General features: G+C 46.2%; 1 protein-coding gene across 2 annotated transcripts in view; it reads right to left on the bottom strand.

Moving 5' to 3' along the window:
- DMXL2 (Dmx like 2) overlaps positions 1-24,729 on the bottom strand; it is a 401,239-nt gene that overhangs the window by 268,218 nt on the left and 108,292 nt on the right. For both annotated transcript variants that reach the window (XM_063926075.1, XM_063926076.1), the window contains exons 8-10: positions 19,272-19,449; positions 2,793-2,967; positions 165-371 (exon numbers count right to left, since the gene is read on the bottom strand). In XM_063926075.1, the coding sequence (XP_063782145.1) occupies positions 165-371; positions 2,793-2,967; positions 19,272-19,449 (560 nt within the window). The remainder of the gene's footprint in view (positions 1-164; positions 372-2,792; positions 2,968-19,271; positions 19,450-24,729) is intronic.

Below are 24,729 nucleotides of genomic sequence, written 5' to 3'. Positions count from 1 at the left end.
TAATATTAAATCATTATTAGGAATGAAAATTCTGATTACAAAACATGATGATTTAAAAGAAAGGGATTCTTACTTTTTTTATTAGTTCAGTTTCCTACGTATTCGTATTCAATAATAAACACACAGTGACCTTTTCTCACTAAAGCACAATATTATATACTAACCATTATCCAGTTTCATTAACAAACCATCGTCATCCTCTTCCTCTTCCCCGCTGTCTGACTGCTGCTCCACAGCAATTTTCAAATGTTGTATAAATATTTCAATCGACGATGTAAAATGCAATTCCTTATTATTCAGCCAATGAACTACAAAGCCCCCGGACCCTTCATCCAGATTAAAGGCTGCTCCGGTCAACACAGGAGGAATATCTGGAAGGATATACAGTATGGTACATTTATTAGCATTTCTGGTTCACAGCACTGTGGTCATGGATTTGATTTCATTCACGGACCTATCTGTGTAGTGTTTGTATGTTATCCCTTAAGCTTGCCTGGGTGCCCTGAGGTCTACCCACTATCCAACCTACTGGTAGGTTATCTTCTTACAAAATGAACCCTAGTGTAGGTCTGTATTGCTTGCGAGAAATAGACGGTGAGCTCTAATGTGGCAGGGACTCCATGTGCCCTGTCCAGGGCTTCTATATAACAAACAACAACGGGTCAAGCCTTCACAAAATATTAGCCATAGCTAATAGAATGTAACTAGGCAAAAAGTAAAGGATCTAAATATCTAGCACCATAGAAGCCTTCCATGCTCTTCATTTTACCATTTTTGGAGAATTAAATGACACTATTCACCAATACCAGACAATTAGGTTGCACAAACCCAATGATAAGTTGGAACAATATATCAGTGAGCTATGAAATTGCAAATTGCTAGAGAGCAGGGTTGGGGGAAAAAAAGTTTTATTAAAAAACAAACAAACATCAGGGGGAAAAAAAGTTTTATTAAAAAACAAACAAACATCAAAGTTCTTTTTTTTTTTTGCATTAATGTTTTCATAAAAAAATAAAAATTGAATCCTGCTTATTATATTAATACTGTGAAACATTGCTATGTATTGTAAACCTTTATCAACCATGTTTTAGCGTTTTCTAACATTAACAATTTTAACGTTATTAAGCTTTGATAACATTTATGTAACATCTTTCAATAAAACCAATTTGTTACTGCTTATTATTTTTATTACATCTGAATATATATATGTATAGATAGGCTAAACATATTAAAACAAAGTACATTCAGAGATAGATGAAACTGAAAAGAAGAACAAGTTAATGTTAAACATTAGTCCTTCATATTAGTTGTAATTAAATAAATCTGAAAAGTAATACAAAATGGAAAATCCAGAAGCAGTTTTCAGAGAAACGCACATAACCAGGAGGAGTTAAGTATAACTAAGCACTGGGTATGCCATCGCATTAAACATTTTGAATAAAAACACTAGTTCTTAAATATGCTAGATAGTGAAAAAACTTAAGCTCGCCATGTTGCAGCACAATGGTCTACTGAAATCTGTGTATGTTGCTTTGAAGGAACATATCACAAACAGGTCTGCCTAAAAACAGGGCCACACATTCTATTCAATTTCAGAACCTTGGTACTGTTACAATAACTTTATATTCCATGACACCACTTAAGGCCACTTGTTTAAGATTCCCAGACAGGTGCAATACCAAGCTCACCCTCTCTCTTTATCCCCAAAAACAGACTCTGTAATCCTAAGGCTAGGGCCACACATAGCGGCCAAGCGGGTCCTGCAGAACGGGACCCGCTTGGCCTGGAGGGGGGTTTTGTGTTCACACAGACCCTGTTCTGTGGGATGCCGCAGAACAGGATCCGGTCAGTGACACACGGGATTTCATAGAACACAGTGCGGCGCATTGAAATGTACGTGTTCACACTGAAATCCCGTCGTCCTGCTGTCCAGCACAACCGCAAAATGCTGCAGTTGGATCCGGGGGAGGCGGGACTGCCACACGTGTGGACGCCTGACTAGGCGCCCATGTGCACTCTCCTTCCGGCCAAGCGGGTCCCGCTGAACAGGACCTGTTTGGCCGCTATGTGTGGCCCTACACTAAAAGAACCTTTCCTATCCTGTCCATTTCTCCCGTGCTTTTACTACCTCCCATGCAATAAAAAAAAAACACACCAAAAACTAGCACTAATATAATTTTATTAATTATTTCTCATTCTTTATTGAAGCATATTTTGTGCATGTTACTATGCACTATTCAATTAAATTTGTATTTTCTATTCTTATAAATAAAGACTTAAAATAAGTTTAATAGTACTGTGGCTACCAACCCTTCTTCATATTGTGATATACTTGCTGACAAAGAGGCTACATGCTCATTTTTTGTGACACATCATTGTAAACAGAATCTTATGCATTTGAATACATTTATATATACTCCCTATTACCCATAAGTTGTTTTGACATATTCACCGTGAAATTTTAACATACAAATGAGTCCTGACACCTGACACACACAAGCTGGAAACAGTAATAGGGCCGATTTAATAGTACTGCAACAGAATATGTGCTGTAACCGCTAACAAGAATAAGACCGCTAACAAGAATAAGATACATACTGTATGTATTGGTCTAAAATAAACTAGACAGATATATGCAGTTATCTTTATTTGCACAATAAAACCATATTTTCTTCCTGATCGCGCAACAAAAGCACAATGTAGAAAGGCAGTATAGAATATTCTTTAAAACATGGAGAACCAAACATGACAATTGAGCAGAAAGGTTGCATATAAAAACACTAAACCATCACCTGTGTTTGGGTTAATGCTCGCTGCTATGTGAAAGTGGCACAAGGCATTAGCATGATGGGAGATGTGCCTGTGGGACTCCTGCTGGCTAGGCTGACTGGGTAGCAATTCTGTGTGAGCAGCCAGAACAGAGGAACGTCTTCTGCCCCTCCTCAAGTGTTTTAAGTGATGAATTGTCTGAATGATAATGGAAAAAATAACAGTCGTTTTAATGTTTTACAGGTCCCAAAGATAAATTCATGCATAGACAATGAATAGCAGCTGCATTTTCATAGTCTGGATCATACATGCTATTATTAGTTGGAGAGGGGTGGGGGGGTAAACAAGCATAAACAAGCACAAATGTACAGAGGATGTAGTTCTCCTTCAATTGCTGCTTCTCTATTACCTGGACATCCTTTCTCGAAATCTCAGAACAATTTTGTTTTTGTTTCTCCAATACCGAATTTTGTGACAAACTGTTGTAGCATTGCATATAGATGGGAATCCAATAAATGTGGGGTGAATCCTGCGGCTAAATGCTCATCACTGCCAATTCAATTAGCAGGGTTTACCCCATGTGCTAAAGCACAAAGGGGGAGAAAAGGCACTGTCTGGGGGTATAATACACAGAGAAACCCATACATTCCGCATTTTATACAAAATGTATGGGTTTAACCTATTTACCTCGCTGAGAAAAGGCTGTTTATTTTTAATAGATCCAGGCATGAAACCTGGAGCCAATACCCACACAGCTTACTGGATTACCCCCCTAAGAGTTATCAATCACTGGTTTTATAGAGCACCTGTGTGAGTTCGTAGTCGCAGCACTAACCTGATACCCCCATGTCTCTCTATAATAACCTATAGACTGGCTTGAGTGCTATGCCTTTAAAGAGGAGCCCAGGGAGAAGTTGAGGTAAGGGCTTTCCCAGAGGAGCTCAGTTGTAGATATTATTTGTACTGTGTTCCAAGTGTAAATTCAGCAGATATCGATTGATCATATGCTGAGCTGCCCATGCAATATTTCAAGAAGAATTTTCTTACAGTCACAGAATTGCGTAGGTGACATATAGTCCCAAGCCTCCAGTACTACTTATGTTTGTTGTGTAGTGTTTAGAAACAAAGTGCTTCTCTAACAGAGCCCTTATCCCAATATCATCATCCTATACCTTTTGTTTAACGCCATCTTCCTTCCTCTGGTACATGAAGTAATGACAGAGGCTACTATTTTAATCTTTATAATGAAAGGTCCACATCTGTCCACAATTATCTTGCCTGTACATAGGCTGATTAGTAATAGGCTATGCACACCATAAAATGCTACCTGGTAGCAGAGTTTTTTGCTATTTTTCCAGGAGTTTCAACAATTATTTTTTTTCTAACAAGTTATCCAATTAGGTCGTCCGTAAAATAAAAACAAAAACTTTTTTTTGTCGAAAACACCCAGGTTCACTGAAAACCTGTGTGTTTTCGCAGTCACGGTCCCGAAAAGCTGTCGGGAGCAGCAACCGGCGGCTGAAGCAGGTAAAACAAAATCCCACATAAGACGTGGCTTGTGGCGGCTTATTGGGGCTAGTAGGATAGCCCTGGGTGAAGCAATTACTAGCGGTCAATGACCGCAGGTACTGTAATTGGATAACCCCCTTTTTCTAATAGTGGTTAGATTAATATTTTAAGGTTTCATCAAAGACTTCACTGCCTGAGGATGCGGACAGGTGTCATGAAACAAGTCCAGTTTTAATTGAGACTTATGGTTTTAGTTTAGGCTTTATTTTTATGGTTCTTTATTTTGTTTCCATTTATCTTCTGACACTGTTCCATAACATTTTTCACTTTTTTTCATGTAGTTTATTGTCATATTTTTAATTAATTTATCAATGACAATACATTATATGTGTAACATGCCATTAAAACAAATATTTTAAACCTATACATGTGTCAGGGTCACTCCCATTTTGCATTGCAGCTCACTTTGCTTAGTATGAGGTATGACTCACTATATATGAGGTTGTGATGGTTTTCTGAACAAATTCCCACTATTACTATTTACTCTTTTACATTAGGAGTAAGGGATTGTTTAGTTACATCCTACAGCGTCATTGACACTCATATGGTTTATCATCATTCCCCTCTCGGTGCTGAAGATACACTATATGGACAAAAGTATTCAGACACCTGACCATTACACCAACAGGGACTATAATGACATTGTATTCAAATACATATACTTTAATATGGAGTTGGTCCCCCTTTTGCAGCTGTAACAGTTTGCAATCTCTGTTTCAGTTCATCCCAAAGGTGTTTGATGGGGTTGAGGTCAGGGCTCTGTGCAGGCCAGTCAAGTTCTTTCACACCAAACTTATCAAACCATGTCTTGTCTTTATAGTCCTTGCTTTGTGCACTGGGCCTCAGTCATGTTGGATTAGAAAAGGGCATTGCCCAAACTGTTGCTACAAAGTTGGAAGCATAGCATTGTCCAAAATGTCTTGGTATGCTGAATCATTAAGACTGCCCTTCACTGGAGAGAAGGGGCATAGCCTAAACCCTGAAAAACAGCCCCATACCATTATCCCTCCTTCACCAAACTTCACAGTTGGCATAATGCGGTCAGGCAGGTAATGTCTCCTGGCATCCGCCAAACTTAGACTCACCCATCTGACTGCCAAACAGAGAAGCATGACTCATCACTCCACAGAACACGTTTTCACTGCTCCACAGTCCAGTGTTGGTGTACCTTACATCACTCCATCCGATGCTTGGCATTGGACTTGGTGATGTGAGGGTAGCATGCAGCCGCTCAGCCATGGAAACCCATTCCATTAAGCTCCACCCGCCAAGTTTTTGTGCTAACATTAATGAAAGTGGAAGTTCAAAACTCTTCAGCTATGGAATCAGCAGAGCGTTGGCGACTTTTACGAGTTGGTGTTGTTCCCAAATGGTTCTAACAGTTGACCCTGGAATATCCAGCAGGGATGAAATTTCAACCATCTTATTGCAAAGGTGGCATCCTATCACAGTACCACGTTTGAAGTCACTGAGCTCTTCATACACCCGTGACAGCGGGTCAGACTGAAACACCTAAATTCAGTAATTAACAGATGTGGCCAAATACTTTGTCCATATAGTATATCTTCTATTATCTTAGCTCAACTATCCTGTGGTTAACTGGGAAACCCTTATTTCTCCTTAGGCTGCAGAGAGAGGATTACTTCTTGGCGCCACCATATTTACAGTTTTTTTGTTCATGAAAGACTGGCCATGGCTTATAAAATATAATTTTTCTGAAACAGTACTTTTGCACAGCAATTGACATCATTTATGGGGATTTTGGTAAAGTCCCACACACCAGTCTGGAAAATAAGATTTTACTCACCGGTAAATCTATTTCTCGTAGTCCGTAGTGGATGCTGGGTACTCCGTAAGGACCATGGGGAATAGACGGGCTCCGCAGGAGACTGGGCACTTCTTTAAAGAAAAGATTAGGTACTACCTCTGGTGTGCACTGGCTCCTCCCTCTATGCCCCTCCTCCAGACCTCAGTTAGGGAAACTATGCCCGGAAGAGCTGACATTACAAGGAAAGGATTTGGAATCCAGGGTAAGACTCATACCAGCCACACCAATCACACCGTACAACTCGTGATAACTATACCCAGTTAACAGTATGAATAACAACTGAGCCTCATTAAACTGATGGCTCAGAACAAAAAACCCTATAGTTAAGCAATAACTATATACAAGTATTGCAGCATTCCGCACTTGGGACGGGCTCCCAGCATCCACTACGGACTACGAGAAATAGATTTACCGGTGAGTAAAATCTTATTTTCTCTGACGTCCTAGTGGATGCTGGGTACTCCGTAAGGACCATGGGGATTATACCAAAGCTCCCAAACGGGCGGGAAAGTGCGGATGACTCTGCAGCACCGAATGAGCAAACTCAAGGTCCTCCTCAACCAGGGTATCAAACTTGTAGAATTTTGCAAACGTGTTTGATCCCGACCAGGTAGCAGCGCGGCAAAGTTGTAAAGCCTAGACCCCTCGGGCAAATTTTGCAAACGTGTTTGATCCCGACCAGGTAGCAGCTCTGCAAAGTTGTAAAGCCTAGACCCCTCGGGCAGCCGCCCAAGAAGAGCCCACCTTCCTCGTGGAATGGGCTTTTACCGATTTAGGATGCGGCAGTCCAGCCGCAGAATGTGCAAGTTGAATCGTGCTACAGATCCAGCGAGCAATAGTCTGCTTAGAAGCAGGAGCACCCAGCTTGTTGGGTGCATGCAGGATAAACAGCGAGTCAGTTTTTCTGACTCTAGCCGTCCTGGAAACATAGATTTTCAGGGCCCGGACTACATCCAGCAGCTTGGAAGCCTCCAAGTCCCGAGTAGACGCAGGCACCACAATAGGTTGGTTCAAATGAAACGCTGATACCACCTTAGGGAGAAATTGGGGACGAGTCCTCAATTCTGCCCTGTCCATATGGAAGATCAGATAGGGGCTCTTACAGGACAAAGCCGCCAATTCTGACACACGCCTAGCGAAGCCAAGGCCAAAAGCATGACCACTTTCCACGTGAGATATTTCAACTCCACGGTCTGAAGTGGCTCAAATCAATGTGATTTTAGGAAATCCAACACAACGTAGAGATCCCAAGGTGCCACTGGAGGCACAAAAGGGGGCTGAATATGCAGCACTCCCTTAACAAACGTCTGAACTTCAGGCAGTGAAACCAGTTCTTTTTGAAAGAAAATAGACAGGGCCGAAATCTGGACTTTAATGGATCCCAATTTTAGGCCCATAGTCACTCCTGACTGTAGGAAGTGCAGAAATCGACCCAGCTGAAATTCTTCTGTTGGGGCCTTCATAGCCTCACACCAAGCAACATATTTTCGCCATATGCGGTGATAATGTTTAGCTGTCACATCCTTCCTAGCTTTTATCAGCGTAGGAATGACATCAACCGGAATGCCCTTTTCCATCAGGATCCGGCGTTCAACCGCCATGCCGTCAAACGCAGCCGCGGTAAGTATTGGAACAGACAGGGCCCCTGCTGTAGCAGGTCCTGTCGGAGCGGCAGAGGCCAAGGGTCCTCTGAGATCATTTCTTGTAGTTCCGGGTACCAAGTCCTTCTTGGCCAATCCGGAACGATGAGTATAGTTCTTACTCCTCTCTTTCTTATTATCCTCAGTACCTTTGGTATGAGAGGAAGAGGAGGGAACACATAAACCGACTGGTACACCCACGGTGTCACTAGAGCGTCCACAGCTATCGCCTGAGGGTCCCTTGACCTGGCGCAATATCTTTTTAGCTTTTTGTTGAGGCGGGACGCCATCATGTCCACCTGTGGCCTTTCCCAACGATTTACAATCAGCTGGAAGACTTCTGGATGAAGTCCCCACTCTCCCGGGTGGAGGTCGTGCCTGCTGAGGAAGTCTGCTTCCCAGTTGTCCACTCCCGGAATGAACACTGCTGACAGTGCTATCACGTGATTTTCCGCCCATCGGAGAATCCTTGTGGCTTCTGCCATCGCCATCCTGTTTCTTGTGCCGCCCTGTCGGTTTACATGGGCGACCGCCGTGATGTTGTCTGACTGAATCAGCACCAGCTGGTTTTGAAGCAGGGGTTTTGCCCGACTTAGGGCATTGTAAATGGTCCTTAGTTCCAGAATGTTTATGTGTAGGGAGGCTTCCTGACTCGACCATTGTCCTTGGAAGTTTCTTCCCTGAGTGACTGCCCCCCAACCTCGGAGGCTTGCATCCGTGGTCACCAGGACCCAGTCCTGTATGCCGAATCTGCGGCCCTCGAGTAGATGAGCACTCTGCAGCCACCACAGCAGAGACACCCTGGCCCTCGGGGACAGGGTGATCAGCCGATGCATCTGAAGATGCGATCCGGACCACTTGTCTAACAGATCCCACTGAAAGATCCGTGCATGGAACCTGCCGAATGGAATTGCCTCGGAAGAAGCTACCATCTTTCCCAGGACTCGCGTGCAGTGATGCACCGACACCTGTTTTGGTTTTAGGAGGTCTCTGACCAGAGATGACAACTCCTTGGCCTTCTCCTCCGGGAGAAACACCTTCTTCTGTTCTGTGTCCAAAATCATACCCAGGAACAGCAGACGCGTCGTAGGAACCAGCTGCGACTTCGGGATATTCAGAATCCAGCCGTGCTGTTTTAGTACTTCCTGAGATAGTGCTACTCCGACCAACAACTACTCCCTGGACCTCGCCTTTATAAGGAGATCGTCCAAGTACGGGATAATTATAACTGCCTTCTTTCGAAGGAGTATCATCATTTCGGCCATTACTTTGGTAAATACCCTCGGTGCCGTGGCCAGACCAAACGGCAACGTCTGGAATTGGTAATGGCAGTCCTGTACCACAAAACGGAGGTACACCTGGTGAGGTGGGTAAATGGGGAAATGTAGGTAAGCATCCTTGATGTCCAGTGATACCATGTAATCCCCCTCTTCCAGGCTTGCAATAACCGCCCTGAGCGATTCCATTTTGAACTTGAACTTCCTTATATAAGTGTTCAAGGATTTCAAATTTAGAATGGGTCTCACCGAACCGTCTAGTTTCGGTACCACAAACATTGTGGAATAGTAACCCCGTCCCCTGTTGAAGGAGAGGAACTTTGATTATCACCTGCTGGAGGTACAGCTTGTGAATTGCCGCCAGTACTACCTCCCTGTCCTTGGGAGTAGCTGACAAGGCTGATTTGAGGTAACGGCGAGGGGGAGACGTCTCGAACTCCAGCTTGTATCCCTGAGATACCACTTGTAGAACCCAGAGATCCACCTGTGAGCGAACCCACTGGTCGCTGAAGTTCCGGAGACGGGCCTCACCGCACCTGGCTCCACATGTGGAGCCCCAGCGTCATGCGGTGGACTTAGTGGAAGCAGGGGAGGATTTTTGTTCTTGGGAACTGGCTGTATGGTGCAGCTTTTTCCCTCTACCCCTGCCTCTGGGCAGAAAGGACGCGCCTCTAACCCGCTTGCCTTTCTGAGGCCGAAAGGACTGTACTTGATAATACGGTGCTTTCTTAGGCTGTGAGGGAACCTGAGGTAAAAAGTCGACTTCCCAGCTGTTGCTGTGGATACGAGGTCCGGAAGACCGTCCCCAAACAATTCCTCACCCTTATAAGGCAAAATTTCCATGTGCCTTTTAGAATCAGCATCACATGTCCACTGCCGAGTCCATAATACTCTCCTGGCAGAAATGGACATCGCATTAATTCTAGATGCCAGCCGGCAAATGTCCCTCTGTGCATCTCTCATATATAAAAGACTACGTCTTTAATATGCTCTATGGTTAGCAATATAGTGTCCCTGTCTAGGGAATCAATGTTATCAGACAGGGAATCAGACCACGCTGCTGCAGCACTACACATCCATGCTGAAGCAATAGCAGGTCTCAGTATAGTACCTGAGTGTGTATACACAGACTTCAGGATAGCCTCCTGCTTTCTATCTGCAGGCTCCTTTAAGGCGGCCGTATCCTGAGACGGCAGTGCCACCTTTTTTGATAAGCGTGTGAGCGCCTTGTCCACCTCAGGGGATGTCTCCCAGCGTAACCTATCCACTGGCGGGAAAGGGTACGCCATTAGTAACCGCTTAGAATTACTAGTTTCTTATCTGGGGAACCCCACGCTTCTTCACACAATTCATTTAACTCATCAGATGGGGGAAAAGTCACTGGCTGCTTTTTCTCCCCAAACATAATACCCTTTTTTGTGGTATCCGGGTTAATGTCAGAAATGTGCAACACATTTTTCATTGCCGTAATCATGCATCGGATGGCCCTAGTGGATTGTATATTTGTCTCATCCTCGTCGACACTGGAGTCAGACTCCGTATCGACATCTGTGTCTGCCATCTGAGGTAGCGGGCGTTTTTGAGCCCCTGACGGCCTCTGAGATGCCTGGGCAGGCGCGGGCTGAGATGCCGGCTGTCCCAAAGCTGCGTCATTGAACCTTTTATGCAAGAAGTTGACACTGTCGGTTAATACCTTCCACATATCCATCCACTCCGGTGTCGGCCCCGCAGGGGGCGACATCACACTTATCGGCTCCTGCTCCGCCTCCACGTAAGCGTCCTCATCAAACATGTCGACACAGCCGTACCGACACACCGCACGCACACACAGGAATGCTCTGACTGAGGACAGGACCCCACAAAGTCCTTTGGGGAGACAGAGAGAGAGTATGCCAGCACACACCACAGCGCTATATAATCAGGGATTTACACTAACAAAAGCGATTTTCCCTATAGCTGCTTTTATATATAGTTTGCGCCTAAATTTAGTGCCCCCCCTCTCTTTTTTACCCTTGATGTCTGGAAACTGCAGGGGAGAGCCTGGGGAGCTGTCTTCCAGCGGAGCTGTGAAGAGAAAATGGCGCCGGTGTGCTGAGGAAGATAGCCCCGCCCCCTTCTAGGCGGACTTCTCCCGCTTTTTTATCTGTATAATGGCGGGGGATTATGCACATATACAGCTTAAAAGCTGTATTATGTGTCAATTAGCCATGTAAGGTACTCTAATTGCTGCCCAGGGCGCCCCCCCCCCCCAACGCCCTGCACCCATCAGTGACCGGAGTGTGTGGTGTGCATAGGGAGCAATGGCGCACAGCTGCAGTGCTGTGCGCTACCTTAATGAAGACCGAAGTCTTCAGCCGCCGATTACCTCCGGTTTCTTCCGTCTTCTGGCTCTGCAAAGGGGATGGCGGCGCGGCTCCGGGAATGGACGATCGAGGTCGGGCCCTGTGTTCGATCCCTCGCGAGCTAATGGTGTCCAGTAGCCTAGAAGCACAAGCTAGCTGCAAGCAGGTAGGTTTGCTTCTCTCCCCTAAGTCCCACGAAGCAGTGAGTCTGTTGCCAGCAGATCTCACTGAAAATAAAAAACCTAACAAATACTTCTCTTTCTAGGAAGCTCAGGAGAGCCCCTAGAGTGCATCCAGCTCTGGCCGGGCACAGATTCTAACTGAGGTCTGGAGGAGGGGCATAGAGGGAGGAGCCAGTGCACACCAGAGGTAGTACCTAATCTTTTCTTTAAAGAAGTGCCCAGTCTCCTGCGGAGCCCGTCTATTCCCCATGGTCCTTACGGAGTACCCAGCATCCACTAGGACGTCAGAGAAAATAAGATTAGAGTACTAGGTCTAGATTACAAATATGTACATGGATAGGTAACTACTTGAAGAATGACAAAATACAGTAATACACAGAGCTTATTAAACATTGGTAACGTTTTCAATGGTATACAGTCTACTCTGTAAGATGCTAAAACGTATGGTGTCCATATGCTGATGACACAAATCCACCAAGTAGTAACTTGTTACACAAATATTTACCCAAAACAACAAACTGGACACAGCAGGTGGTATAAAACTATGATAACTACACATGACACAACTGGTGAAAACAGAGAACAAAAGATTTAGGACTACTAGTAGACAAAGAGGTGAAAAACAAAACAGAACTTTTGGCAGGGGCTGCAAAAGTGAATAAAATCCTGGGATGCATAAACCGGGGGAGAAAAAATAAGAATTTACTCACCGGTAATTCTATTTCTCGTAGTCCGTAGTGGATGCTGGGTACTCCGTAAGGACCATGGGGAATAGACGGGCTCCGCAGGAGACTGGGCACTCTTTAAAGAAAGATTAGGTACTACATCTGGTGTGCACTGGCTCCTCCCTCTATGCCCCTCCTCCAGACCTCAGTTAGGGAAACTGTGCCCGGAAGAGCTGACATTACTAGGAAAGGATTTGGAATCCAGGGTAAGACTCATACCAGCCACACCAATCACACCGTACAACTTGTGATAAGTATACCCAGTTAACAGTATGAACAATAGCTGAGCCTCATTCAACAGATGGCTCAGAACAATGGCCCTCATTCCAAGTTGATCGCTCGCAAGGCGAATGTAGCAGAGTTACACACGCTAAGCCGCCGCCTACTGGGAGTGAATCTTAGCTTCTTAAAATTGCGACCGACGTACGCGCAATATTGCGATTACAAACGAGTTAGCAGTTTCTGAGTAGCTCCAGACTTACTCTGCCTGTGCGATCATTTCAGTGCTTGTCGTTCCTGGTTGACGTCACAAACACACCCAGCGTTCGCCCAGGCACTCCCACCGTTTCACCGGCCACTCCTGCGTTTTTTCCGGAAACGGTAGCGTTTTCAGCCACACGCCCCTGAAACGCCGTGTTTCCGCCCAGTAACACCCATTTCCTGTCAATCACATTACGATCGCCGGAGCGAAGAAAAAGCCGTGAGTAAAAATACTTTCTTCATAGTAAAGTTACTTGGCGCAGTCGCAGTGCGAACATTGCGCATGCGTACTAAGCGGATTTTCACTGCGATGCGATGAAAAATACCGAGCGAACAACTCGGAATGAGGGCCAATAACCCTATAGTTAAGCAATAACTATATACAAGTATTGCAGAAGTCCGCACTTGGGACGGGCTTCCAGCATCCACTACGGACTACGAGAAATAGAATTACCGGTGAGTAAATTCTTATTTTCTCTGACGTCCTAGTGGATGCTGGGTACTCCGTAAGGACCATGGGGATTATACCAAAGCTCCCAAACGGGCGGGAGAGTGCGGATGACTCTGCAGCACCGAATGAGCAAACTCAAGGTCCTCCTCAGCCAGGGTATCAAACTTGTAGAATTTTGCAAACGTGTTTGACCCCGACCAGGTAGCAGCTCGGCAAAGTTGTAAAGCCGAGACCCCTCGGGCAGCCGCCCAGGAAGAGCCCCCTTTCTCGTGGAATGGGCTTTTACGGATTTAGGATGCGGCAGTCCGGCCGCAGAATGTACAAGTTGAATCGTGCTACAGATCCAGCGAGCAATAGTCTGCTTAGAAGCAGGAGCACCCAGCTTGTTGGGTGCATGCAGGATAAACAGCGAGTCAGTATTTCTGACTCTAGCCGTCCTGGAAACATAGATTTTCAGGGCCCCGACTACGTCCAGCAACTTGGAATCCTCCGAGTCCCGAGTAGCCACAGGCACCACAATAGGTTGGTTCAAATGAAACGCTGATACCACCTTAGGGAGAAATTGGGGACGAATCCTCAATTCTGCCCTGTCCATATGGAAGATCAGATAAGGGCTTTTACATGACAAAGCCGCCAATTCTGACACACGCCTAGCCGAAGCCAAGGCCAAAAACATGACCACTTTCCACGTGAGATACTTCAACTCCACGGTCTGAAGTGGCTCAAAACAATGTGATTTTAGGAAATCCAACACTACGTTGAGATCCCAAGGTGCCACTGGAGGCACAAAAAAGGGGGCTGAATATACAGCACTCCCTTAACAACATCTGAACTTCAGGCAGCGTCTTTCCTAGCCTTTAACAGCGTAGGAATCACTTCATCTGGAACGCCCTTTTCCGTTAGGATCCGGCGTTCAACCGCCAAGCCTTCAAACGCAGCCGCGGTAAGTCTTGGAACAGACAGGGCCCCTGCAGTAACAGGTCCTGTCTGAGAGACAGAGGCCATGGGTCCTCGGATCATTTCTTGTAGTTCTGGGTACCAAGTTCTTCTTGGCCAATCCGGAACTACGAGTATAGTTCTTACTCCTCTCTTATTTACTATCCTCAGTACCTTGGGTATGAGAGGAAGAAACACATAAACCGACTGGTACACCCACGGTGTCACTAGTGCGTTCACAGCTATCGCCTGAGGGTCTCTTGACCTGGCGCAATACTTTTTTAGCTTTTTGTTGAGGCAGGACGCCATCATGTCCACCTGTGGCCGTTCCCAACGGTTCACAATCTGCGTGAAGACTTCTGGATGAAGTCCCCACTCTCCCGGGTGGAGGTCGTGCCTGCTGAGGAAGTCTGCTTCCTAGTTTTCCACACCCGGAATGAACACTGCTGACAGTGTTAGCACGTGATACTCCGCCCATTGGAGAATCCTTGTGGCTACTGCCAACGCCATCCTGCTTCTTGTGCCGCCTTGTCGGTTTACATGGGCGACAGCCGTGATGTTGTCTGACTGAATCAGCACCGGCTGGTTTTGAAGCAGGGGTTCTGCTTGACTTAGGGCATTGTAAATGGCCCTTAGGTCCAGAATATTTATGTGTAGGGAAGTCTCCTGACTCGACCATTGTCCTTGGGAGTTTCTTCCCTGAGTGACTGCTCCCCAACCTCGGAGGCTTGCATCCGTGGTCACCAGGACCCAGTACTGAATGCCGAATCTGCGGCCCTCGAGAAGATGAGCACTCTGCAGCCACCACAGCAGAGACACCCTGGCCCTCGGGGACAGGGTGATCAGCCGATGCATCTGAAGATGCGATCCTCACTTGTCTAACAGGTCCCACTGAAAGTTCCTTGCATGGAACCTGCCGAAGGGAATCGCTTCGTAAGAAGCTACCATCTTTTCCAGGACTCGTGTACAATGATGCACCGACACCTGTTTTGGTTTCAGGAGGTCTCTGACCAGAGATGACAACTCCTTGGCCTTCTCCTCCGGGAGAAACACCTTCTTCTGTTCTGTGTCCAGAAACATGCCCAATATCAGCAGACGCGTCGTAGGAACCCGCTGCGACTTTGGGATATTCAGAATCCAGCCGTGCTGTTGTAGCACTTCCTGAGATAGTGCTACTCCGATCAACGACTGCTCCTTGGACCTCGCCTTTATAAGGAGATCGTCCAAGTACGGGATAATTATAACTCCCTTCTTTCGAAGGAGTATCATCATTTTGGCCATTACCTTGGAACACACCCTCGGTGCCGTGGACAAACCAAACGGCAATGTCTGGAATTGGTAATGGCAGTTCTGTACCACAACCTTGAGGTACTCCTGGTGAGGTGGGTAAATGGGGACATGTAGGTAAGCATCCATGATGTCCAGTGACACCATAATATCCCCCTCTTCCAGGCTTGCAGTAACCGCCCTGAGCGATTCTATTTTGAACTTGAACTTCCTTATATAAGTGTTCAAGGATTTCAAATTTAGAATGGGTCTCACCGAACCGTCTGGTTTCGGTATCACAAACATTGTGGGATAGTAACCTCGTCCCTGTTGAAGGAGAGGAACTTTGATTATCACCTGCAGGAGGTACAGCTTGTGAATTGCCGCCAGTACTACCTCCCTTTCCTTGGGAGTAGCAGGCAAGGCTGATTTGAGGTAACGGCGAGGGGGAGACGTCTCGAACTCCAGCTTGTATCCCTGAGATACCTGTAGAGTCCAGAGATCCACCTGTGAGCGAACCCACTGGTCGCTGAAGTTCCGGAGACGGGCCCCCACCGCACCTGGCTCCACCTGTGGAGCCCCAGCGTCAAGCGGTGGACTTAGTGGAAGCAGGGGAGGATATTTGTTCCTGGGAACTGGCTGTCTGGTGCAGCTTTTTCCCTCTACCCCTGCCTCTGGGCAGAAAGGACGCGCCTCTGACCCGCTTGCCTTTCTGAGGCCGAAAGGACTGTACTTGATAATACGGTGCTTTCTTAGGCTGTGAGGGGACCTGAGGTAAAAAAGTCGACTTCCCAGCTGTTGCTGTGGACACGAGGTCCGAGAGACCGTCCCCAAACAATTCCTCACCCTTATAAGGCAAAACTTCCATGTGCCTTTTAGAATCAGCATCACCTGTCCACTGCCGAGTCCATAATACTCTCCTGGCAGAAATGGACATTGCATTAATTCTAGATGCCAGCCGGCAAATGTCCCTCTGTGCATCTCTCATATATAAGACTACGTCTTTAATATGCTCTATAGTTAGCAAAATAGTATCTCTGTCAAGGGAATCAATGTTATCTGACAGGGAATCAGACCATACTGCTGCAGCACTACACATCCATGCTGAAGCAATAGCAGGTCTCAGTATAGTACCTGAGTGTGTATACACAGACTTCAGGATAGCCTCCTGCTTTCTATCTGCAGGCTCCTTTAAGGCGGCCGTATCCTGAGACGGCAGTGCCACCTTTTTTGATAAGCGTGTGAGCGCCTTGTCCACCCTAGGGGATGTCTCCCAGCGTAACCTATCCGTTGGCGGGAAAGGGTACGCCATTAGTAACCGCTTAGAAATCACTAGTTTCTTATCTGGGGAACACCACGCTTCTTCACACAATTCATTTAACTCATCAGATGGGGGAAAAGTCACTGGCTGCTTTTTCTCCCCAAACATAATACCCTTTTTTGTGGTAACCGGGTTAATGTCAGAAATGTGCAACACATTTTTCATTGCCGTAATCATACATCGGATGGCCCTTGTGGATTGTACATTTGTCTCATCCTCGTCGACACTGGAGTCAGACTCCGTGTCGACATCTGTGTCTGCCATCTGAGGTAGCGGGCGTTTTTGAGCCCCTGATGGCCTCTGAGATGCCTGGGCAGGCGCGGGCTGAGATGCCGGCTGTCCCACAGCTGCGTCATCGAACCTTTTATGCAAGGAGTTGACACTGTCGGTTAATACCTTCCACATATCCATCCACACTGGTGTCGGCCCCGCAGGGGGCGACATCACACTTATCGGCACCTGCTCCGCCTCCACGTAAGCGTCATCAAACATGTCGACACAGCCGTACCGACACACCGCACACACACACAGGGAATGCTCTGACTGAGGACAGGACCCCACAAAGTCCTTTGGGGAGACAGAGAGAGAGTATGCCAGCACACACCAGAGCGCTATACAACAGAGGGATATACACTATACACAAAGTGAATTTTCCCCCAATAGCTGCTTATATCACAATTTGCGCCTAAATTTATGTGCCCCCCCTCTCTTTTTTACCCTTTCTGTAGTGTATACTGCAGGGGAGAGCCTGGGGAGCGTCCTTCCAGCTGAGCTGTGAAGAGAAAATGGCGCTGGCTGTGCTGAGGAAGATAGCCCCGCCCCTTCAGCGGCGGGCTTCTCCCGCTTTTTTAATGAAAATTATGGCGGGGGATTAGGCACATATACAGTTTAGAACTGTATTATGTGCAGTTTTGCCATTAAGGTATACTAATTGCAGCCCAGGGCCCCCCCCCCCCCAGCGCCCTGCACCCACCAGTGACCGGAGCGTGTGGTGTGCTGTGGGAGCAATGGCGCACAGCTGCAGTGCTGTGCGCTACCTTATTGAAGACCAGAGTCTTCAGCCGCCGATTTTCTCCGGTATCTTCCGTCTTCTGGCTCTGCAAGGGGGACGGCAGCGCGGCTCCGGGAACGGACGATCGAGGTCGGGCCCTGTGTTCGATCCCTCTGGAGCTAATGGTGTCCAGTAGCCTTAGAAGCACAAGCTAGCTGCAAGCAGGTAGGTTTGCTTCTCTCCCCTAAGTCCCACGTAGCAGTGAGTCTGTTGCCAGCAGATCTCACTGAAAATAAAAAACCTAACAAATACTTTCTTTATAGTGAACTCAGGAGAGCCCACTAAGTGCATCCAGCTCTGGCCGGGCACAGATTCTAACTGAGGTCTGGAGGAGGGGCATAGAGGGAGGAGCCAGTGCACACCAGATGTAGTACCTAATCTTTCTTTAAAGAGTGCCCAGTCTCCTGCGGAGCCCGTCTATTCCCCATGGTCCTTACGGAGTACCCAGCATCCACTAGGACGTCAGAGAAATATGTGATGCACACACGGTATTAGCACTGTACAAGCCGCTAGTTAGGTCACAACTTGAAAATAGGATACAGTATTGCTGCTTACTGTGACACAGGACAACTTCATACAGTTCACCGAAGGGCAACCTTATTAGAAATTAAATGGAATGATTAAAATATATGGAAAGTTTGTAAAAAAAAAAAAAAAGTTTGCTGACTTTGAAAAAGTCTCTTTAGAAGCAACTTCATTGAAATGAAATTCAGGGTCAATACAAAGATATAGCTGAGAAACCTTTTGTACCAAATTCTATACAGTAGAGAGGTCAGTAAGTCATCAGTAGCTGAAGGAAAGAGACGGTAAAAGCAGTTTTGCTGTGAAAGCCCATACCACGTGAGGAGGTGAATGTACATTCAATAGCAATACAATGTGCACTGGATGCCTTTCTAACAATAGTAACTGTAGCTATAATTAGTGGTGGAAAAAGGATGAATGATCCAGGGAATCTATAATATTGGCAACTGTAATAATAGTTGTATTTTTTTTTCCCCCTCGAACAACACACTAATTTATGAAAGGTTAAACTTGATATATTGTGTCCATCCAACTAAGGGGCTGATGCAGAGTTTGTTGCAAAATGGGCGTCATTTACAATAATCTCAGACAGACATACTGGATATTTTCCTGGTCTGCATGTGTTCGCAAACACCCCCTTACTGCGCTCACCCCCTACATTAGAACAGCCCTTCACTCTCCTGTTACGCCTCTCCAGGGAGGGAGTAAGTGCCACAATCACACAAGTCTGTGTAGGTGCGTGTGTATGTCTGTTTGATGGGCATGTGCAGAGTGATTACAAGTAAGACACAATATACAACTAGCATAGCGCTCACTCTCTATCATCCCCAACATTGTCCGACAAAAATGCTTGTGAATATTTCCAAGTCACACAATCAGAAAAAAAGATGTAAAATGTAAAAGACATCTCACCTCAAGTGCATGCTCAATCTTATCCTTCTGTTTCCCAGCGAAAGATAAGCTGCTGCAGGAGCTGCCATAATCAATTATTTGGCCTCCAAGGAGGCTGTCCTCTGGCAACAGGGTCTCTGCCCACAGGCGACAGATGCCATCCTGACAGGATGTAAGTAAGACATTGCACACAGAGCCCCTGGAAGGAAAGGAGACCTTCATATGATGAATTTATGTAATGTTAGCAGGAAGTTAGTGATCTGGGAACTCAGGAGAGGTTTGTTAGCATGGACAGAACAACACCATATATGTTTTTAATAAAAGCATTCAATCAGAATGATGTAAACGTTCTTAGAAAACTATTTACTGAAAAATAGCATTCGTTCATTTTCTAAACTCAGAATTAAATGATTTAAAATAGGCTGCTTTTAAAGTTAAAATTATACCATTTGTAAACCAACGTTTAACTTCAATAGTTATGTAAATGGAGCCATGTGTAAATATTATACAGATACACTGCTACTCAATGCTACACTTAAGCCTACCACATAATTGGTCATACACCTTTAGATTATCTGTCCAACCATCTATTTGGCTGTCTGGAACAAATATCTTATAATGTAGGGGAGTAAATGACAATACATTTGCTCCCAAATTCCAGAAAACAGACAAAACCGGTCATTAAGACAAATTGGTTAAATCTAGTAATGTATGGGGATCAAATGGTTGATGTCATTTGCTCCCATACATTACTACATTTTTGTTTCAACCAGCCAACAGATAATATTAAGGTGTATGACCATTTCGGCTCTGCAGCCTCTGCAATATCCAAATCTGCTACCTTCTCCTTTTTGTGTGTTCACCCATACTCCCTCTAGAATGCAAATGTACAAGGGCTTCTCTCCTGCAATTTGCAGGATATAATTACGTATATATGTAAAGTGGTGAACTTTACAGTCTGATCATCCATGTACTTTGTAATATTTCTGCTTCTTCCATGCGCTATGTAAGGCTCTTTGGAAACCTAGTGACATCATACAAATAAAGGATAATAATACAGCCTCACTGCAGAAGTGTTATAAGAAATGTAGCGCTGCATCATGGGCACTAAAGGTTAAATGTTAGTACACCGTTCTAATACCTATTTGAAGCATAAATAAATAAGATTGCTTTCATATCAGCAAATGTAGCCAGTTTCATGGCTTAATCCACAGCCTGAAATCACAAGTTCTACATACAGTTTCATGGATGGCAAACAGCTAAACAAACCGTCTTAATCTAAGTAGATATGGCCACGTGGTGTGCCTCAATAATAAGCATGTACAGCATGAAAACATGTACAGATGTGTTCCCAACAGGATTCTTGATCCATCACAGCTCAGGCTTGGTAAATAACTGGGTGGTATGCTGCATTTCTAATGTTATTATGCCTCACAGTTCCAAAGGTATAAAGGGATTAAGCCACCATATGCACCAAACCTCGGTTTGTTGTTTGTTTATACAAACATACCCGTTGAAAAGGGAAATATGAATAAAAATAATTCTGCAAGCATTTAAGTAGTGTTCACTAATCACTTCTACCTCTTTCAGGTTTGGCTGCAAAAAACACCAAAGCAGTTATATGGATTTTATTTATTTATTTATTAACAGTTTCTTATATAGTGCAGCAAATTCCATTCCGCTTTACAGTTGGAAAAAACAAAGATAAACATAACTGGGTGATAACAAACATAGAGGTAGGAAGGCCCTGCTCACAAGCTTCCAATCTGGAAGGAAAATAAGATTTTAAACCTACCGGTAAATCTATTTCTCCTATTCCGTAGAGGATGCTGGGGACTCCGTAAGGACCATGGGGTATAGACGGGCTCCGCAGAAGACATGGGCACCTATAAAGAACTTTTAGTATGGGTGTGCACTGGCTCCTCCCTCTATGCCCCTCCTCCAGACCTCAGCTAGAGAACTGTGCCCAGAGGAGATGGACAATACGAGGAAAGGATTTTGTAAATCTAAGGGCAAGATTCATACCAGCCCACACCAATCATACCATATAACCTGGAATACACATAACCAGTTAACAGTATGAACAAACAACAGCAACGGTCCAAGACCGATTCCAACTGTAACATAACCCTTATGTAAGCAATAACCATATACAAGTCTTGCAGATTTTCCGCACTGGGACGGGCGGCCAGCATCCTCTACGGACTAGTAGAAATAGATTTACCGGTAGGTTTAAAATCTTATTTTCTCTTACGTCCTAGAGGATGCTGGGGACTCCGTAAGGACCATGGGGTTCATACCAAAGCTCCCAATCGGGCGGGAGAGTGCGGATGACTCTGCAACACCGACTGAGCAAATGCTAGGTCCTCATCAGCCAGGGTATCAAACTTGTAGAATTTAGCAAAAGTGTTTGACCCCGACCAAGTCGCTGCTCGGCAAAGCTGTAATGCCGAGACGCCTCGGGCAGCCGCCCAAGAAGAGCCCACCTTCCTAGTGGAATGGGCCTTTACAGAATGTAGTAACGGCAATCCAGCCGTAACATACGCCTGCTGAATCGTGTTACAGATCCAGCGAGCAATAGTCTGCATTGAAGCAGGCGCGCCAATCTTGTTGGCTGCATACAGAACAAACAGAGCCTCTGTTTTCCTAATTCCAGCCGTCCTGGCTACATAAATCCTGGAATCCTCCAAGTCACTCGTAGCCACAGGCACGACAATAGGTTGGTTTATATGGAATGAAGAAACCACCTTAGGTAACAATTGAGGACAAGTCATCAATTCCGCTCTATCAACATGAAAAATCAAGTAGGGGCTCTTGTGAGACAAGGCCGCCAATTCGGACACCCGCCTTGCAGATGCCAAGGCCAATAACATGACCACCTTCCAGGTGAGAAATTTCAACTCAACCGTGTTAAGGCGTGCAAACCAGTGTGATTTTAGGAACTGCAACACCACGTTCAGGTCCCATGGTGCCACTGGGGGCACAAAAAGAGGCTGGATGTGTAGCACTCCCTTTACAAAAGTCTGGACTTCTGGAAGAGAAGCCAATTCCTTCTGAAAGAATATCGACAGAGCCGAAATTTGTACCTTAACAGAGCCTAATTTTAGGCCCATATCCACTCCTGTCTGTAGGAAGTGGAGAAAACGACCCAAATGGAAATCTTCCGTAGTAGCATTCTTGGTTTCACACCAAGAGACATATTTCCGCCAGATACGGTGATAATGTTTTGCCGTCACCTCCTTCCTAGCCTTTATTAGAGTAGGTATGACCTCTTCCGGAATACCCTTCTCAGCTAGGATCCGGCGTTCAACCGCCATGCAGTCAAACTTAACCGCGGGAAGTCTTGGAACATGCAGGGCCCCTGCTGCAACAGGTCCTCCCTTAGAGGAAGAGGCCAAGGATCTTCTGTGAGCATCTCCTGAAGATCTGAGTACCAGGCCCTTCGAGGCCAGTCTGGAACAATGAGTATTGTCTGTACTCTTTTTCGCCTTATGATCCTCAACACCTTTGTGATGAGAGAAAGAGGAGGAAACACGTAGACCGATTGGAACACCCATGGCGTTACCAGAGCACCTACTGCTATTGCCTGAGGGTCTCGGGACCTGGCACAATACCTCCGAAGCTTCTTGTTGGAGGCGTGACGCCATCATGTCTATTTTAGGAGCTCCCCAAAGACCCGTTATCTCTGCAAAGACTTCTTGATGAAGTCCCCACTCTCCTGGATGGAGATCGTGTCTGCTGAGGAAGTCTGCCTCCCAGTTGTCCACAACCGGAATGAAGACAGCTGACAGAGCGCTTACGTGATTTTCCGCCCAGCGAAGAATCCTGGTGGCTTCTGCCATCGCGACTCTGCTCCTTGTCCCGCCTTGGCGGTTCACATGAGCCACTGCTGTGACATTGTCCGATTGAATCAGCACCGATAGGTTTCGAAGAAGACTCTCCGCTTGTCGAAGGCCGTGGTATATGGCCCTTAATTCCAACACGTTGATGTGCAGGCAGGACTCCTGGCTTGTCCATAGTCCTTGAAAATTTCTTCCTTGGGTGACTGCTCCCCATCCTCGGAGGCTCGCGTCCGTGGTTACCAGAACCCAGTCCTGAATGCCGAATCTGCGACCCTCTATGAGGTGAGCACTTTGCAGCCACCATAGAAGAGACACCCTGGCCCTGGGGGACAGCGTTATCTTTTGATGTAATTGTAGATGGGACCTGGACCATTTGTCCAGAAGGTCCCATTGAAACGTCCTCGCATGGAACCTGCCGAAGGGGATGGCCTCGTAGGCTGCCACCATTTTCCCCAGAACACGAGTGCATTGATGAACTGACACTCTTTTTGGCTTTAGCAGGTCTCTGACCATGTTCTGGAGGTCCTGGGCTTTTTCCAACGGGAGAAAAACCTTCTTTTGTTCCGTGTCCAGTATCATACCTAGGAACACTAGTCGAGTTGTTGGAACCAACTGTGACTTCGGTAGATTGAGAATCCAACCTTGTTGCTGGAGTACTCTCAGAGAGAGTGACACGTTTCTCAGCAATTGCTCTTTTGATCTCGCCTTTATCAGGAGATCGTCCAAGTATGGGATAATTGTGACTCCTTGCTTGCGCAGGACCACCATCATTTCCGCCATTATCTTGGTGAAAATCCTCGGGGCCGTGGAAAGCCCAAACGGCAACGTCTGAAACTGGTAATGACAATCCTGTACAGCGAATCTCAGGTACTCCTAATGAGAGGGATATATGGGGACATGAAGGTAAGCATCCTTTATGTCCAATGACACCATAAAATCCCCCCCCCCCCCCCCCCTCCAGGCTGGCTATTACCGCTCGGAGCGATTCCATCCTGAATTTGAATCTTTTCAAGTACAGGTTTAGGGATTTTAGATTTAAAAAGGGTCTGACCGAACCATCCGGCTTCGGGACCACAAAGAGGGTCGAATAGTACCCTTTTCCCTGTTGGTTCAGGGGAACCCTGATAATTACTTGCTGTTGACACAGCGTTTGAATTGCAGCTAACACTACATCCCGCTCTGGGGTAGAAGTTGGTAAGGCCGACTTGAAAAATCGGCGTGGGGGCACCCCTTCGAATTACAGTTTGTAGCCTTGGGAATCTATTTCCAACGCCCAAGGATTCACGTCTGACCTGACCCAGACCTGGCTGAAGAGTCGAAGGCGTGCCCCCACTGGTGCAGACTCCCGCAGGGGAGCCCCAGCGTCATGCAGTGGGTTTTGTAGAAGCCGGGGAGGACTTCTGTTCCTGGGCACCAGCCGAAGCAGGTGTTCTCTTTCCTCTACCCTTACCTCTGGCAAGGAAGGAGGATCCACGACCTCTTCTGGACTTTTGCGACCGAAAGGACTGCATGTGATATTGTGGAGTTTTCTTTTGCTGTTGGGGAATAAAAGGTAAAAAGGTAGATTTTCCCGCGGTAGCTGTGGAAACCAGGTCCGCGAGCCCATCCCCAAACAACACTTTACCCTTATAGGGTAA

Source organism: Pseudophryne corroboree, chromosome 6 (assembly GCF_028390025.1).
Source record: "Pseudophryne corroboree isolate aPseCor3 chromosome 6, aPseCor3.hap2, whole genome shotgun sequence".
In the NCBI taxonomy this organism is placed as follows: Eukaryota; Metazoa; Chordata; class Amphibia; order Anura; family Myobatrachidae; genus Pseudophryne; species Pseudophryne corroboree.
The sequence above is the reverse complement of the archived record's forward strand: the minus strand, read 5'-3'. Positions and strand labels throughout refer to the sequence as shown.